Source organism: Schistocerca americana, chromosome 7 (genome assembly GCF_021461395.2).
Source record: "Schistocerca americana isolate TAMUIC-IGC-003095 chromosome 7, iqSchAmer2.1, whole genome shotgun sequence".
NCBI lineage: Eukaryota > Metazoa > Arthropoda > Insecta > Orthoptera > Acrididae > Schistocerca > Schistocerca americana.
Genome location: NC_060125.1, coordinates 227,092,613 through 227,111,172, shown reverse-complemented (window position 1 = coordinate 227,111,172; position 18,560 = coordinate 227,092,613). Strand labels below are relative to the sequence as shown.

Below are 18,560 nucleotides of genomic sequence, written 5' to 3'. Positions count from 1 at the left end.
AAATTGGGTGTATAGAGAAAAAATGTTTCTGTTTTCTAAATTAGTACAATGTACCATTTTATATTCATTTAGTTTTGAAAATAATGTCCTCAAGACGGCGGCCGTTAGCATCAATAAATTGTTGTAGGCGATTCCTGAAGTTTCGAGCAGCTCTTGCACACATATCGCGGAGTATGGCATTCACTTCGTAAATGATCCGCTCTTTTAACTCTGGTAGGGTGTGGGGGCGGCTTTTGGAAACCTTTTCCTCCAGATATCCCCAAAGAAAGCAGTCACAAATGCTCAAATCTGGTGACCGCGCAGACCACGCGACATCACCCCTCAAAGAGACGAGGCGTCCTAGAAACATTTCTCTCAAAACATCAAGTGAAATTCAAGATAGCTCCATTCTGTTGGAACTACAGGTCATGTTCTTCAACAATCTCGTCCATTCTGGGTTTCAAAACATTTTGCAGCATTGAAACATAACGTGTGGAATTCACTGTCACAGTCAGTCCTTCCTCCTCAAAAAAGTAAGGGCCTACAATGCCAAACTGTGATATGGCACACCACACTGTCACTTTAGGAGAATGTTGCGGTCTTTCATCAATAATTCGGGCATTATTTTCGGCCCAGTAGTGGAAGTTTTGCTTATTCACGCACCCACTAAGATGAAACTGTGCCTCGTCACTACTGGAGAAAGCTGCATTCGGAGGGATCTGAGGAAGTATTTGCTCACACAGATTTTGACGGTTGTCGTAGTCTGCTGGGCATAATTCTTGAGCAATCATTATTTTGAAAGGATGGAACTTCAACTCGCATTGCAGAATCCTTCTGAAATCCCCAATGCAACACCAAGTCGAGCAGAACGTTGCGGCCAATGTTGAACTGCTGTTATCACCCGCTGCACATTTTCTGGCGTACTGATGGGTTTGCGTCGGCCATGTGTATCTATTCTCAGTGTGTTACCAGTTTCCTCCAATTGCCGAACCCAGGACCGAATTTTGTTTGCATTAGGAACGCCATTGTTGGGTGGAATGCTGAACTGTCACCGAAAATCTCGTTGTGTAGCGATCACATATCTGCTGTTTTCATACACTACTGGCCATTACAATTGCTACACCGCGAAGATGACGTGCTACAGACGCGAAATTTAACCGGTAGGAAGAAGATGCTGTGATATGCAAATGATTAGCTTTTCAGACCATTCACACAAGGTTGGCGCCGGTGGCGACACCTACAACGTGCTGACATGAGGAAAGTTTCCAACCGATTTCTCATGCACAAACAGCAGCTGACCGGCGTTGCCCGGTGAAACGTTGTTGTGATGCCTCATGTAAGGAGGAGAAATGCGTACCGTCACGTTTCCGACTTTGATAAAGGTCCCATAGTAGCCCATCGCGATTGCGGTTTATCGTATCGCGACATTCCTGCTCGCGTTGGTCGAGATCCAATGACTGTTAGCAGAATATGGAATCGGTGGGTTCAGGAGGGTAACACGGAACGCCGTGCTGGATCCGAACAGCCTCGTATCACTAGCAGTCCAGATGTCGGGTATCTTATCCGCACGGCTGTAACGCATCGTGCAGCCACGTCTCGATCCCTGAGTCAACAGATGGACATGTTTGCAGGACAGCAACCATCTGCACGAACAGTTCGACGACGTTTGCAGCAGCATGGACTATCAGCTTGGAGACCGTGGCTGCGGTTACCCTTGACGCTGCATCACAGACAGGACCGCCTGTGATGGTGTACTCAACAACGAACCTGGGTGCACGAATGACAAAACGTCATTTTTTCGGATGAACCCAGGTTCTGTTTACAGCATCATGATGTTCGCATCCGTGTTTGGCGACATCGCGGTGAACGCACATTGAAAGCGCGTATTCGTCATCGCCATACTGGCGTATCACCCGGCGTGATGGAATGGGGTGCCATTGGTTACACGTCTCAGTCACCTCTTGTTCGCATTGACGGCACTTTGAACAGTGGACGTTACATTTCAGATGTGTTACGACCCGTGGCTCTATCCTTCATTCGATCCCTGCGAAACCCTACATTTCAGCAGGATAACGCACGACCGCATGTTGCAGGTCCTGTACGGGCCTTTCTGGATACCGAAAATGTTCAACTGCTGTCCTGGCCAGTACATTCTCCAGATCTCTCACCAATTGAAAACGTCTGGTCAGTGGTGGCCGAGCAACTGGCTCGTCACAATACGCCAGTCACTACTGTTGATGAACTGTGGTGTCGTGTTGAAGCTGCATGGGCAGCTGTACCTATACACGCCATCCAAGCTCTGTTTGACTCAATGCCCAGGCGTATCAAGGCCATTATTACGGCCAGAGCTGGTTGTTCTCGGTACTGATTTCTCAGGATCTATGCACCCAAATTGCGTGAAAATGTAATCACATACCAGTTTTAGTATAATATATTTGTCCAATGAATACCCGTTTATCATCTGCATTTCTTCTTGGTGTAACAATTTTAATGGCCAGTAGTGTATTAAGCGCGAACGGCAAAACCACAATGTGCACCGGTCCAGACCACTGAAATGGGGTCAACGACTGAGCAAAGGCAGACCACGTGCAGCTGCCTATCTCCACCACAGCCCCAGCAGTAATCGATAGAAACCGCTTAGTCGGTTCCGCCGTACCCTTTACGAGGTGCGTTCAGTAAGTAATGCAGCACATTTATTTCTCTGCCAGATTCGTTGAAGAAATGTGGAATCTGTTGTGGGACATCATGGAATATTCCCGCTTAGCCTCGATAGCTTCATGCAGTTCCAATATGTGGTGACGCTATCTGTAGCCTTCAAAATGGCATCTGTAGTGGCAGTACGTTCCAGGCAAGGAGCTGTCATTGAGCATCGCAGATGTTCATAGGCGCTTGTAGAATGTCTACGGAGACCTGGCAGTGAACAAAAGCACGGTGAGTCGTTGGACGAGGTGTCTGTCGTCATCGCAACCAGGTCGCACAAACCGGTCCGATCTCCCGCGTGCCCGCCGGCCTCACACAGCTGTGACTCCTGCGATCCTGGAACGTGCGGACACTCTCATTCGAGATGATCGACGGATCGCAATCACCTCGCTGCACAACTCTATGTCTCTGTTGGTAGTACTGACACACTCGTCCTCCCTCAGGGTGTAACGATCAACTCGGAAGTGCATTGTGCAACCCTCAGGAAATTGAAGAAACAACTTCAGAGAGTTCTTCGAAACAAAAATACAAACCAACTTATCCTTCTCCATGACAACGCAAGGCATTACACAAGTCTGTGCACCCGAGAGGAGCGCACAAAACTTCATTGGACTGTTCTGCCGCATCCTTCTTATAGGCTGGATCTGGCACCTTCTGACTTCCATCTCTTTGGCCCCATGAAGGATGCACTCGAGAGGAAGTAATAAGTGGATGATGAGAAGGTTATTGATGCAACAAGACGTTGGTTTCCACATTGACCAATAGCGTGGTACCATGCAGGCATACAGCCCATCCAAGTAAGGTGGCATACTGCCGTTGAAGTATGTGTTGAAAAATAGGGTTTTGTACCTAAAAGTGTGGGGAACAATATGGTGCAACGTACACTTGAATGATACCAACCTGTTTACAGAAAAAAAGTGTTGCACTGCTTATAGAACGCCCCTCGTAGTCAGTTACCTACCTGGAAATGACCAGAATGTTGTAATAAATATGTATAACGCTGAAACTTCCTGACAGATTAAAACTGTATGCCGGGCCGAGACTTGAAATCGGGACCTTTGCCTTTCGCGGGCAAGTGCTCTACCAACTGAGCTACCCAAGCACGACTCATGACCCGTCCTCACAGCTACAATTCTGTCAGTAACTCGTCTCCTACCTTCCAAACTGCACACAAGCTCTCCTGCCAACTTGCAGAACTAGCACCCCTGGAAGAAAGGATATTGCGAAGACATGGCTTAGCCACAGCCTGGGGCATGTTTCCAGAATTAGATTTTCACTCTGCAGCGGAGTGTGCGCTGATATGAAACTTCATATGGTTCGAATGGCTCTAAGCACTATGGAACTTAACATCTGAGGTCATCAGTCCCCTAGACTTAGAACTACTTAAACCTAACTAACCTAAGGACATCACACACATCCATGCCCGAGGCAGGAATCGAACCTGCGACCTTAGCAGCAGCGCGGTTCTGGACTGAAGCGCCTAGAACCGCTCGGCCACAACGGCCGGCTATGAAACCTCCTGGCAGATTAAAACTGTGGGGACGGGTCGTCAGTCGTGCTTGGGTAGCTCAGTTCGTAGAGCACTTGCCCGTGGATGGCGAAAGTCCCGAGTTCGAGTATCGGTCCGGCATACAGTTTTAATCTGCCAGGAAGTTTCATATCAGCGAACTCTCCGCCGCAGAGTGAAAATCTCATTCTAGAAACATCACCCAGGCTGCGGCTAAGCCATGTCTCCGCAATATCCTTTCTTCCAGGGGTGCTAGTTCTGCAAGGTTCGCAGAAGAGCTTGTGTGAAGTTTGGAAGGTAGGAGACGAGGTACTGGCAGAAGTGAAGCTGTGAGGACGGGTCATGAGTCGTGCTTGGGTAGCTCAGTTGCTAGAGTACTTGCCCGCGAAAGGTAAAGGTCCCGAGTTCGAGTCTCGGTTCGCCATACAGTTTTAATCTGCCAGGAAGTTTCATATCAGCGCACACTCCACTGCAGAATGAAAAATCTCGTTATGTATAATGCTGTTTAACTGACATTTTCGACATCATATGTGTTTAATAAGGGCTATGAAATACTTAATTTGATAGCAAAAAAATTTGCTGCCACCTTTAAAAAACTTCATATTGAAATCAGAGATGATGATCAGGCGATTACATCAGGACGGTACTTAAACAGGTTTTGTCGTTTACTGTTCTCTGGCATGATATGTTTACTAATTTTTATGGTTGTATTTGATTTTTTTCCACCTGGCACGATCATAGTTTCCGATTGGTTACTTAACCCTTTAAGAACGAGTATTGACATATTGCCAATAATTGCATGTTTTCGCAGCGAGATTCGTTTCATCTGGTGCCAAACATAGTATTAGTCCGTAAAAACTTTGCATAGTATGAGCTCCACTTTCAGCCACACTATTTTATTTGGGGAGACGCGCAGATAAGAAATTATCTCTTCACGTTCTGTCATTGTCACTGTTGGAGTAAAATCCAAAAGAAGGAAGAAAATATAGACAGGACAAAAAACTAAAGATCGGAATAATCGAAGATGGTTTAATCCTTGCGTTGGTGAATATGATGATGCTAATGAGTTTGCGTTATTTACGGTACTCAGCGCGGGTGCATATGTTTGACCATACCCGTAAATGTACAGTTTTCAAGCACTTAAAAACTACACCGAAAGTCGAAGCATGAGTTGCTCGATGCACTAAAAGGGACTGACAGGGTGTTAGGTCCCCTGGTGGAGATTTTTGAATGGAAGGAAGAACCACACCATCGGAATGGTATTTACGGATGAAACGGCAAGGCGCGTAATTTCTGAACACAAACGAAAGAGGCAGTGATCTATGCAAAAACCTTGGGTCCTTGTATTACGTCGTATTGATCACAAAACAGTTTTCATCTTAGAGTGGGTCTTCGTACCGAGAAGAATGCAGGAACTACGTGACTTGAATATCAGCATCTCAGTCTTGTAATGCTTTCAGCTATTTATGTAACTGTCAGAATTTATAACAGAATAAGACAGTAAGTTTGTCCTCTACCTGAACGGCAAGCATTGTGTTATTTTACTTAATGATTTCTTGCGAAGATCTGCCCTGTGATGGATTGTACTGTTTCTCGGATTATGCATTTGGGAGTTGTCATTACGCGAATGTTGCACTACAGATTCTTTACTGAAAACAAGCACTTTCGAAAAAGCAATGTCAGCAGATTTATTCTATTTAATTTTCAGTGTAACATATTTTGCTATCAGTAACTTGTCTCCTGGAAGAAACTGATTTTGCAAATAACGGTCGTTTTTGGTCAATTATGCGAGCCTTATTGAGTCTCTTCCCATTTTTGATAAATTATATACAAACGAAAGTCCTCTTAAGATCAAAAGATGGTTATTATTCAAGAAAAGACTCATTCTTCATGTGTTTAGTTTGTAGCAGAGTCCCATGGTTACATAATAGAGCTACCAATGTTTGGTGATCTGTCCGCAGAAATAGATACATTGTGCAGAAAATGGAAGAGAAACTGAAGAAAGAAGAGGTGATGTTGAGTTTGTTAGGTATTTTATTGGCAGCCAAACGGATTGACGGGAGAGAAATCTGCATCCTGACAGGTAGCTGCTCAGCAAAGGTAGGTGATAGAAAAAAAAAAGCTGACCACAAAACTCGAAAGCAGATACAGAAACCGCAGTTTGTCCTTCGTTGCACTGAGCTTCTTGTGTGAGCAGTGAACATGTGTAATATTATTCAGATATCGATAGGACCTATTCTAAAATTTAGCTGTGAAAAGTTACGAGAAGTTGCTTTTCTATATTTTCAATTTACTTTTCTTTATAATGAGCATATGTTGCACAAACCTAATATCGGGACAAAATGTCGGAATTTATTATACGTTTCGTAAGTGACATTAGGGGCAACATTACAAAAATTTACGGCGGGTTACCATAACGTGACATAACGTCACTTTCCAAGTAAAATCTTCTTTCATAAAATCCGGTGAGTTGACGGGTCGTGTGATTGAAGCAAGAAAACTTCTTGATGATACCAGTATCGGAAGAAGACTGTGTTGTATGATATTGCACGAGTTACGTTCTGAAAGTAAGTTTCGTCATTGTTTTTCACACGAAAACTTTCTTGCCAAGCCCCGCGGGGTAGCCGTGCGGTCTAGGGCGCCTTGTCACGGTTCGCGCGGCTCCCCCTGTCGGAGGTTCGAGTCATCCATTGGGCATGGGCGTGTGTGTTGTCCTTAGCGTAAGTTAGATTAAGTAGTGTGTAAGCCTAGGGACCGATGACCTCAGCAAATTGGTACCATAGAACTTACCAAAAATTTCCAAATTTTATTGCCAAAAGCAAGTACACACTGGTATCATGAGCTATACAACTTGCACTATTTTTATTACATGAGACGTTTGTCGCAGCGTGCAATTAGTTTGAAAGAACCGCTCAGGTAAAACTCGGTGACCTGCGATGCAAGGAATTGTTGCACAGCTGCTCCAACTCAGCGTTGACTTGGAAGTGATGTCCTTTCAATGAAGGGACCAGATGAAAGTCAGATGGGGCAAGACTGCGGCTGCAGGCCGAGTAATCCAGTACCTCTCCTCTGAAGCAACGAATCTGATCTGTTAAGAATCTCGCTTTGTGTGGAAATTGGAAATTTGTGGTAAGTTGTATGGGGCCAAACTGCTGAGGTCATCGGTCCCTAGGTTTAAGCAATACTTAATCTAACTTAAACTAACTTACGCTAAGGACAATACACACTCCCATGCCCAAGGGAGGACTCGAACCGTTACAAGGCGCCTAAGACCGCACGGCTACCCCCGCGGTGCGCTGCGTGTGGTTTTGCGCTATCGTCCAAGAGCGCAACACCTATACTCAAGAGCCCTGGTCTCTTTCATCGAATGGCAGAACTGAGTCTGGTGAGGGTGTCGCAATAGCGTACTGCACTGATTGTCCCTTGCTGGAGGAAATCAAGGAGAATCATATCTTTCGCGTCCCGGTACGCTGTGGTAGTAGTCTTTCCTGTGGAGGGTGACATTTCGAATGTTTTCCTCACTGGTGACCTGGAATGCTTCCACGTCATTGAGGCTGCATTTGGTTCTGTGGCAAAGTGGTGCACATACGAGGGGGCGATTGAAAAGTCCGTGCAAAAATAAAAACTACCTACATGTTTGGGGTAAACCTTTTTTATTTTTCGATATAGTCTGCTTTCAGACTTGTACACTTCGCCCAACGCTGTTCTAATTTGTTGACTCCTTCCGAATAATAGGAATTGTCCATGTCTGCAAAATAGCTATTAGTTGCTGCAATCACCTCCTCACTTGAATAAAATCTTAGTCCCACCTGTCATTTCTTCAAATTGGGGATCAAACAGTAGTCCGAGGGAGCCAAGTCTGGAGAATAGGGGGAATGTGAAACGAGATGAAATCCTATTTCGATTAATTTTGCAACCACAACTGCTGAGGTGCTGGTGCATTGTCGTGATGGAAATAGACTTTTTGCGGTCCAATCGCCGGCGTTTTTCTTGCAGCTCGGTTTTCAAACGGTCCAATAACGATGAATGATATGCACCTGTAATAGTGTTACCCTTTTCCAGGTAGTCGATGAGGATTATCCCTTGCGAATCCCAAAAGACAGTCGCCATAACCTTTCCGACCGAAGGAATGGTCTTCGCCTTTTTTGGTGCAGATTCTCCATTGGTAACCCATTGTTTAGTTTGTTCTTTGGTCTCAGGAGTATAGTAATGTATCCATGTTTCATCCACAGTGACGAAACGACGCTGAAAGTCCTGTGGATTCTTCCTGAACAGCTGCAAACCATCCTTGCAACACGTCACACGATTCCGTTTTTGGTCAAGCGTGAGCAATCGCGGAACCCATCTTGCGGGTAGCTTTCTCATGTCCAAATGTTTATGCAAAATATTATGGACCCGTTCATTCGAGATGCCCACCGCACTAGCAATCTCATGCAACTTAACTTTTCTGTCTTCCATCACCATATCATGGATTTCATCAATTATTTCTGGAGTCGTGACCTCCACAGGGCGTCCAGAACGTTCAGCATCATTTGTGCCGTTATGGCCACTCCGAAAATTTTGAAACTACTTATAAACTGTTGTAATCGGATGTGCAGAGTCACCTTAATGTTTACCAAGCTTCTCTTTAGTCTCCTGAGGCGTTTTGCCTTTCCTAAAGTAATGTTTAATCACCACACGAAATTCTTTTTCGTCCATTTCTTGACAATCACTCGACGTCCTTGATTCACACGAATGCCAAACACAAAGAAATAGACCAATATGGCTGAAAGTTGGTGTGCGTTCTTTCCAAAGATGCTACCAACTAAACAAGAGCTCGATACGCGCCGCTGGTGCTACCTCTCGGACTCTGCACGAACTTTTCAAACGCCCCTCGTATGTTTTGTCGCCTGTGATGATTTTGAACAGGAACTCATTTCTCTCTCGCGCGTACCGCATTAAGTTCAAAATGGTTCAAATGGCTCTGAGCACTATGGGACTCAACTGCTGAGGTCATTAGTCCCCTAGAACTTAGAACTAGTTAAACCTAACTAACCTAAGGACATCACAAACATCCATGCCCGAGGCAGGATTCGAACCTGCGACCGTAGCGGTCTTGCGGTTCCAGACTGCAGCGCCTTTAACCGCACGGCCACTTCGGCCGGCCCCGCATTAAGTGATTGGTGCTTATTACCATTCTTTCACTCTTGTGATCCTTGGCCGGGGTTTTCGGCACCCATTTTGCAGTCACTTTGCGGTAACCCAACACATCACGACGCATGTGATGGGCCTGAGTGCAGCCAATACGCAGTGTGGATGCCACGTCTGAGACCGTTGTACGCCTGTCCATTAACACCGCGTTCTCTATTCTGGCAACATTGTTTTCATTCGTGGATTTGGAAGGACGCCCACTTCGACCTTCATTTCCACACTGTACCTTCCTTCTCTGATCCCACGCACAGGTTACCGGGTTCGATTCCCGGCGGGGTCAGGGATTTTCTCTGCCTCGTGATGACTGGGTGTTGTGTGCTGTCCTCAGATTAGTTAGGTTTAAGTAGTTCTAAGTTCTAGGGGACTGATGACCATAGATGTTCTTCTCTGAACATGCAACACCAGCGACTAACTGTTGGACTTGACCTCTTCACTATAAACAGTCTGTTGGCGTTCGTGGGTGACGGACATACTAGCCCCACATGCTCATTCATACCGGATAACAACACGCAATTCCTCTGGCGACCACGTTGTCAGTACATGTCCGTGTGCCATCGTGGTGTGGACACGTCGCTCTGCTGCTACTCTCTGTTCTTTGGCGCACTGCGAATGTGTCATCCCTCTGCCGATGCCCCTTTCGTCGCTGATCCAGCAGCGGGTGTGCATTCATATGGCGTTTGTTTGTGTCACCTGGTGTCCCGTCTTCTCTTTCAGAAACAATGACGACAATTACTTGTGGAACGTCTCTCGTACAATGAAATCTATAGCACCAAATAAACGTTTTAAACCTTTTATTTATGGACGGCGCCGCAACTCGCCTAAGCTTCTGAATGCCTAACTCTTTACGTTCTTCATTTCCGAACGACGAGGGATAAATTATTATTGAAAAGCCCAAAAGTAATTAATCATTTTACTATTGGATTTGTTTTCGGAATGTAGATACAGTAGCAATTTCTTTTCCATACGTGTGTAAAGCCTAGTTTACACGACGACACTAGGTTGCAGGCAACTGCGCTAACGGCCTCTGCGCATGCGCGCCGCGCGTTTGCGCAACTCGTCGGTGAAACTAAACAGTTTCGGCGTGTTCCAACTTTGGCGACACTGGTTGCATGAGTTTCGAGGTTATGTGTGTTCGTAGAGTGTAGACAAACTGAAATATAAAGTGGGGAACGGAGAATAATGTTCGTCTTTTGGATATCTATGCTTTGCACAGGTGTTTATGGGATTTCAGTGATGCTGATAACAAAAATAAACAACATATTGCTGCTCCTGGAACAGAACGTAAATGGTTTGACAACATCTGAGGTGCAGGGCAAAATTTACTGAATTAGGAGCACATAAACAACTAAATTAAAAAATATACAAGCAAATATAAGTCTAGCTCTGGAAATGCTCTTGTCTACAAGACTAAAATCCCATCGTTCAAGTCGGCCGACTCTCTTTTTTTAAGGAATATTGTTGACAGGAGGGAAGGCTACACAAATCAAGAAGCTACAATCTTTATTCAATATTCATCTATTTTAAACGTCGCACAGTGCTTCCCGTTCACATATGCTTGAATTTTGAAATAATGCCACTGTACAGATCTATCTTCAAGAGAATAGTTTGCAAAGCATTCTCTTTTTTAATGCGGCCTGCTTAGAATAATTACTGCTGTTAATATTAATAATTATTACTTTTAATGATTATTGGTGTTAATGAAAAAGCGTCATCACCAACTAAAAATACATCATATAGCATGCTGAGTGTTCTCGATTGTAATGCACGCAATGTGATATGTAATTTCAATTCTGGCGACAGTGCTTTATGCATTAGAGTATCTTTATTCCTTATCGCATTAGTCTATTTAGAAGAAACGTTAACAGTTCTGGTGACATTCAAAGATAATTAAAAGAACTTCGTGGGTCTTCCATTACCAATCGAGCTGTCGTCTTTTCTTCATCCAGTCATGAATCGAAACACGTTTCTTATTTTTTTCTTATGCAGCGATTCCATGCAACAAGCTTTAACTCCACCACAACTCGTGAGACGTGCAACTGCCAAAACTTTCACTTCAGACACGACTCAGGAACCCACAAAACGACGAAAGTGAAGTACATACGGGTTTCGCCGTGTCTACAGTCAAATATGAAACCATTTGCGTGCAAGTCATTCCACGCAACGAGTGGCGCAACCCAATGTCGTCGTATAAACTAGGCTTCACACAGAACGATTTATAAATTACAACGTACAAGAACAGCAGTTTAATGCAATAGGTATTTCTAACTTTGACAATATCGCTTCTCTGGACACATCCACGAAAAGAACGAGAAACAAGTACTCAGTTTTCGCGTTCCGTGCTCACATTTACTGACAACGCTGTCTGAGCGTATAGTGGCGCGCGCTCACGCGGCAGAATGCTACTAGAGGCCGCACCGTAATTAAAGGGTTAAGAGACCTTCCCAGCAAGTATTCCCCGTGCGCCCCGCCCCGCCAGATGACAGCAGAAAGCATATTGCAGGCTTTGCTGGTGAGACTGAGACAACCCGCGTGTACTCACAACTCTCGATGTACATGGGGCAGACCTGGATGTCCATGGGGTAGAGCTGGAACTCCATCTGGCAGGCGATGATGGCGTGCATGCGCGCCGCGTAGCGCACCGTCTTGTTGCGGAACAGCGTCACCGACGAGAACTCGTGCGTCAGCTTCGCGATCTCTGAAAACACACCGAGTAACGAAACAGCTCCAGCGGGTACTCCAGGTCCACGTCGGAATGCCAGAACAATGATCTCACAGCATTTTGTACTCTAGGATTCCATTGACACAGCACCACGTACCATCGTCCAAAATATATTGACAGAAAAAAATCCCAATTAATATAGATTGAAACTTCTTTATTTAAATGTGTGAGTCTGTACTTAAATTGCAGAATGACTGAGAATATGAAACTTCTACGTTATTTGATTCCGATACAGCTGAGTAAAACTGAACGTACTGAGCCTACTTTCTCTTTGCTTTTTCTTATCATGTCAACACTGACCCACAATATTCTAGCGCAACGCAATCTGACTTCAAATAATTAATTCAAAAGAACGGCGTTGACTAAAAAGAAATTGTAATAATAACCTATACATTTCATTAAGCACTTACTTCTCAAAACTCTTCATTACGCGAACTACTGCAATACAGCGAGCGTCAATACTGCCAACTAAATAAAAGATTCTAACTACTAAAGCCACTAACTACTAATAGGCACGTCGTTAGCAAAGGAAAGATTTTGTTGCAAACCATATAATGTATTTTTTTATCTTAATAATGTGACATCCAGTTCTAACACGAATATAAACCGTCATTGACATATAGTACAAAGGCATATAACCGTGAATAATATTCAATCTCCAGGTCGAACATGTACAGATCGTTAGCCTTCGCCAATACGTCAGACCTCTACGCTCCGTAAATGCTAACTTCTCACATCCAACATCCATAGCTGCTGGCTGTTCACCTCCAACTGCCCAACAGTACTTCCACCACTGCTGGGCCTAACTTCCAACTGCCCAACACTACTGGCGATTTATTTCCAACAACGAGTCCAACCAACCACAGAATCTCTTAGAAAGAAAGCGCAGTCAGAGATCCAATACAAAGCGCTACACAGTGCTGCCAACACAGAAACAGCCCACTTACAAGATTAATGAAATTTCAGGCATACGCTTGTCTGAGTAAAGTATTTAAGTGACTAACGTTGCAAGATCACAGGATAGTGTAAGCACGAGATAAGCCATTGCAAATGTGAAACGGCGGTACAGTAATAATTAGTGCAGTCACAAAAATGTTGACCGCAAGCATGCAAACATGTATGCATTGTGTCGTACAGGTGCCGGGTGTCTGTCCGTGGAATGGAGTTCCATGCCTGTTGCTTTTGTTCAGTCAATACAGGGATAGTTATCGCTGGTTGTGGATGACGCTGGAGTTGCTGTTCGATGAGCCGGCCGGGGTGGCTTTCAATGGCTAGGCGCTACAGTCTGGAACCGCGCGACTGCTGTAGTCGCAGGTTCGAATCCTGCCTCGGGCATGGATGTGTGTGGTGTCCTTAGGTTAGTTAGGTTTAAGTAGTTCTGAGTTCTAGGGGACTGATGACCTCAGAAGTTAAGTCCCATAGTGCGCAGAGCCATTTGAACCATTTGAACCACAATGGATATATACTCGTATGTAACAGATAGCATCTGATGATGGCAGCATGCACCGAAAAGCGTCGTGCCTTTTAATATTGGAAAATAAACGTGATTGACGGCCGGAGTGGCCGAGCGGTTCTAGGCGCTACAGTCTGGAACCGCGCGACTGCTGCGGTCACAGGTACGAATCCTGCCTCGGGCATGGATGTGTGTGGTGTCCTTAGGTTAGTTAGGTTTAAGTAGTTCTAAGTTCTAAGGGACTGATGACCTCAGAAGTTAAGTCCCATAGTGCTCAGAGCCATTTGAACCATTTTTGCTGTTCGATGACGTCCCATACTTGGGCACCTGGAGACAGATCTCGTGATCGAGCAGGCCAAAGGAACATGTCGGGGCTCTGTAGAGCATGTTGGGTTACAATAGTGGCACATGGGCAACCATTATCTTGTTGGAAAACACCCTCTGAAATGCTGTTCATGAATGGTAGTGAAACAGTTCGAATCACGATGTTGACGAACAAATTTGCAGTCAGGGTGCTTGGGGTAACCGTGAGAGTGTGTCTAGGCCGTAGACAAGTTGGTTGCACGCGCTCGCTTGTCTTCATAATGATTACAAGACCATCAATGGCGCCGAGGCAGTCGGACAACAAATGACAAAAAATGTTTTTCATGTAATGCAACGCAAATTATTGTCGTGTGATTAACACTTTTTCGAGGATGAGATTTTCACTCTGCAGCGAAGTGTGCACTGATATGAAACTTCCTGGCATATTAAATCTGTGTGCTGGACCGAGACTCGAACTAGGCCAGGAAGTTTCATATCAGTGCACACTCCGCTGCAGACTGAAAATCTCATTCTGGAAACATCCCCCAGGCTGTGACTAAGCCATGTCTCTGCAATATCCTTTCTTCCAGGAATGCTAGTTCTGCAAGGTATGCAGGAGAGCTTCTGTGAAGTTTGGAAGGTAGGAGACGAGATACTGGCAGAAATAAAACTGTGACGACGGGGCGTGAGTCGTGCTTGAGTAGCTCAGTTGGTAGAGCACTTGCCCGTGAAAGGCAAAAGTCCCGAGTTCGAGTATCGGTCCGGCACACAATTTTAATGCGCCAGGAAAGTTTCGTTTCAGTGCACACTCTGATGCAGAGTGAAAATCTCATTCTGGAAGTGTGTAGTGTGTGAACAAGCTGTGGCTTCCACCCCATTATGTCAGATATTACCGCTAGTAATTGAAAAAATGTATTTATTGGTTACTTATGTAATGAGTAACCAGTATTATAGACTTACGAAATAGCAACAATAATTACGATCTCCTAAAAATAATTCAATTTAATGAACGAAACACAGTTGAACTCTTTTGTTTTTACCTCTCAGAAAATTACATTTTACCACTCTTCTAGACCAAAGGGAAGAACCCTACTGATTATGATGAGTGAATCTGTGGGTATCAAAATATGTTATGTAAATGGCCATATGTTTTGATTGCATTGGCTTAGAAGCTCACATGTATTACACCGCCAATGTACCATAGACATTAGTGTGTGAGTAGAGGGACAAAGTAAGAGAAGGTGCATTTTGTTGGTGCAGTTTGCCTATATCAGGGGCAGGTACGCTCTCAGGGGCAAAGCTGCCCCTGATGTAGGCAAACCGCACTAACAAAATGCACTCGCTCCTGCTTTGTCCTTCTACTTGTGTGACATAAATTTGAACTTTACGCATCTACCCATTCCTGACGAAAAGCAGTTTTAACAGGGGGACGGACAGATAGTCAGTCAGATAGCAAATGACAAATTTTTTTCTATCGTGTGATGTAATCACATATTAACAGTTCTGGCCTTTTTTCCTTTACTTTTTCAGTGAAACCCTGCTTCTTGCCAAATTTCATTATTCTACGTCAACAGGAAGTACCAAAATGTGTGACGTAAATGGCCGCACCTTTTGATGACACTGACTTAGATGCTTCAGTTTTTTACACCGCCAAGCAACCTAGTCCTTAGTATGTGACAAGTTTTAAATTGGTACGTTGACCCATTCCTGTGAAAAAGGATTGTTAATGAACAGACAGACAGCCAGACGGACATACAGCAAAGCAATCCTACAAGGGATCCGTTTTTACCGACTGAGCTACATAACACTAAGTAAAGGAACTGAAGTCAGTGGTAAAAGTGCGTTGTAGGAGACAGTTATTACTGCGCCGGGAGACAATGCCCAGTCAATCAAACCACACACGTAAGTCTTCATACATCCATATTTAAATTGGATGATGGTGGGACATCAGCTGGTATAATTTTATTACAAATGAAACTCCTCCAGCAGTACTTAAGATTTCATATTTATTTGGCTACTAGTTTTCGACGTTGCATCAATGCATCCTTCAGGCCTGTACACTTTGATGAAATCAATTGTGTGTGGCTGAGTATTAGAAGTCCGCGGTGAGACCAATACGTGCTCCACATGGATGGCCAGTCGTCGTTGGTCTCGTTCTTGCAGATCTGTTTCCGACCACAGCGATGTAGGAGATCTGATGTTTTACCGGATTCCTCATATTCACGGTTCACTCGTGAAATGGTCGTACGGGAAAATCTCCACTTCATCGCTACCTCGGAGATGCTGTGGCCCATCGCTCATGTGCAGACTATAACACCACGTTCAAACTCATTTAAGTCTTGATAACTTGCCATTGTGGCAGCAGTAACCGATCTAGCAACTGCGCCAGACACTTGTTGTTTCATATAGGCGTTGCCGACGGCAGCGCCATATTCTGCCTGTCTAAATATATCTATATTTGAATACGCATGGCTATACAAATTTCTTTGGTGCTTCAGTGTATTTTGCATGTCTGAAAGCTCTATTAAATATTACGAAACTTATTCGCAGATTACGAATACATCTGACATCATATGTGCTAGGTATGGATATAATCTATTAGTGACTCATAAAAATTTGTGATTGACTGGGACTCGAACCCGACTTTCCCGCTTATCACGAGCGGTCGGGGAGCGTGCACGGATAGCCGAAGCTGTTAAGGCTGTTCGTGACATGCGAGAAAGTCGGGTATGAGCCGCCATCCGCCATAAACTTTCATGTGTCGCTATTGTGTAGTAGATCTATATCTAATACAGCTTATGTCAAGGAATTCACTGTCACCAAGTTAATTTCGAAAATATTCCGTACAGCTGAAGGTTGTCAGCTATGTCAGTTCCTTCAGACATGCAAAATAAAATCAGTTTAACTGTCCTAACAAAGCGCCTAACCAGTAGGATTATGTGGTTAGAGACTAACTGCACCAGAGACTGAATAGCATCTTTATGGCAGAAGATCTCGGGTCCCAATGAAGCACAGCCCTTGCTATGGGGCTTATTTAAAACTTTGGATTTCGGAGAAAACGCCCTACTGCGCAGAGGGCTCAATTTTTCATGGCCAAACTGTTCTCACTTGCGCAGTTTTGGGTGGGCCGCTCAATTACGTTATTTCGCCAGGCGCTTGCTCCTTCTCACGGCCAGAACAGTTTCTCTGTCGCCGCTTTGGCGTATTCATGCGTGAAGCACTGGACATATTTAGCACAAAGAGCTCTCTTACAACGGAAAACGCCGTCTCTGCGAAAATTATTAACTTCTAAATTAATTGCAATTACGAGCAGCAAGAATCATGGACAGTAGCTCTGTACTAGGGCACCGTTACTGTCTCTCGTCCGCCTTCACAACAAACACAAAATCACGAATCAAATTAAAGTCAAAATTAGTTACTTTATATAGGAATAATATTGGTAGTCTCAAAGGATTGTTAATTTCTTATCAACTTAATTCTGATGTGGCAATAATAGTCTGTTACTCTGGAGGGTGTGGCATAACAAGCACAAACTCGGAATGTGGAAGGACGGGGAAGGAAAAAGGCCGTGCTGTCTCTAAGGAATCATCGAGGTTTTCATCTTAGTGATTTATGAAGGTCAAGGAAAGTCTGTATGGCTGGTCAGTGATTTCGACGACCATCCTCTCGAATAAGATGCCAGTTTCTTAGCCACTGCATCACCTCGCTCAGTACCGAGAAAGAAGTCCTCCGACTAAAAAGAGCGCAACATGGAGATGAAGTCTTTCTCTTCTGTTGTTCATCGGGTATGACTGAAGAAAATAAACGAAGCATTCATAAGCCTGATTAAAATTCAGGGTGAAACGATATCAGTGATGAGATTTGGTGATGGTATTGTTGTCTCTGCTAAAACTGAGGAGAATTACAGGAGCTGATGACTAACGTCAGAAAAGAGATTACCAACAAATTTGTGGACCACATAGGAGTGAAAGAATACTGCTACCTGCGTAGCAAAATAATGCACAAAGGACATAGAGCGAGAATGTTACAAATAAACTAACCTAGGCAGTCGGAGCATTTCTCTCGAAACTGCAAGTATCAAACACAAGCCTTAATTTGAGACTGTGTATCTGGAGCACTACGTTGATGAAAGTGAGTCATGGACTGTGAAGAAACCGGAAAACAAGATAATCCTAACGTTTGAGATGCGCTGTTACAGAAAGAGAAGGATACGAAAACTTAAGTGAACCGTTAAGAAATAAGGAGCTTCTCCGCCGAATCGACATGGAAGGGAATAGTGGAAAATATGAACTGTATGATACGTGTTATGACATCAATGTGTAGCTACTGTGCTAGTATTGGTAGCTGCAGGAGGCAAAAATGGCGGGGAAGAGCTGAGATTAAAATGTAGAAGAGTTTGAGTACCAGTGCTGTTCTTAAATGAATACTTTGACACGGGAGAGAAAATCGTGGCGTTGTCACATCATACCGATACCGGTCAGAAGAGTGATTTTGGGTGGGGGGGGGGGGGGGGCGGAGGGGGGGCAATGTCTTGAATGGAACTTCACGAATCGCTTGTTTTCCTGTAAGGTATACAACTTACACGAAGACCTTTGAGTTTCTTTAGACAAATATCACTTTTGAGAATATTAATGTATACGAGAGACTGCAGATTCATCGCTAAATCAGCCGTATTCACTGTGACAAACACTGTGACTGTGAATTACGGA

At 44.4% G+C, this 18,560-nt stretch overlaps 1 protein-coding gene across 5 annotated transcripts in view; it reads right to left on the bottom strand.

Annotated features, from left to right (window-relative positions):
• LOC124622161 (glycine receptor subunit alpha-3) overlaps window positions 1-18,560 on the bottom strand; it is a 588,708-nt gene that overhangs the window by 135,015 nt on the left and 435,133 nt on the right. For 3 of the 5 annotated variants that reach the window (XM_047147804.1, XM_047147802.1, XM_047147801.1), the window contains exon 6: window positions 11,916-12,071. In XM_047147804.1, coding sequence (XP_047003760.1) covers window positions 11,916-12,071 — 156 coding nt within the window. The remainder of the gene's footprint in view (window positions 1-11,915; window positions 12,072-18,560) is intronic. The other 2 variants (XM_047147805.1, XM_047147803.1) reach the window with 2 other exon arrangements.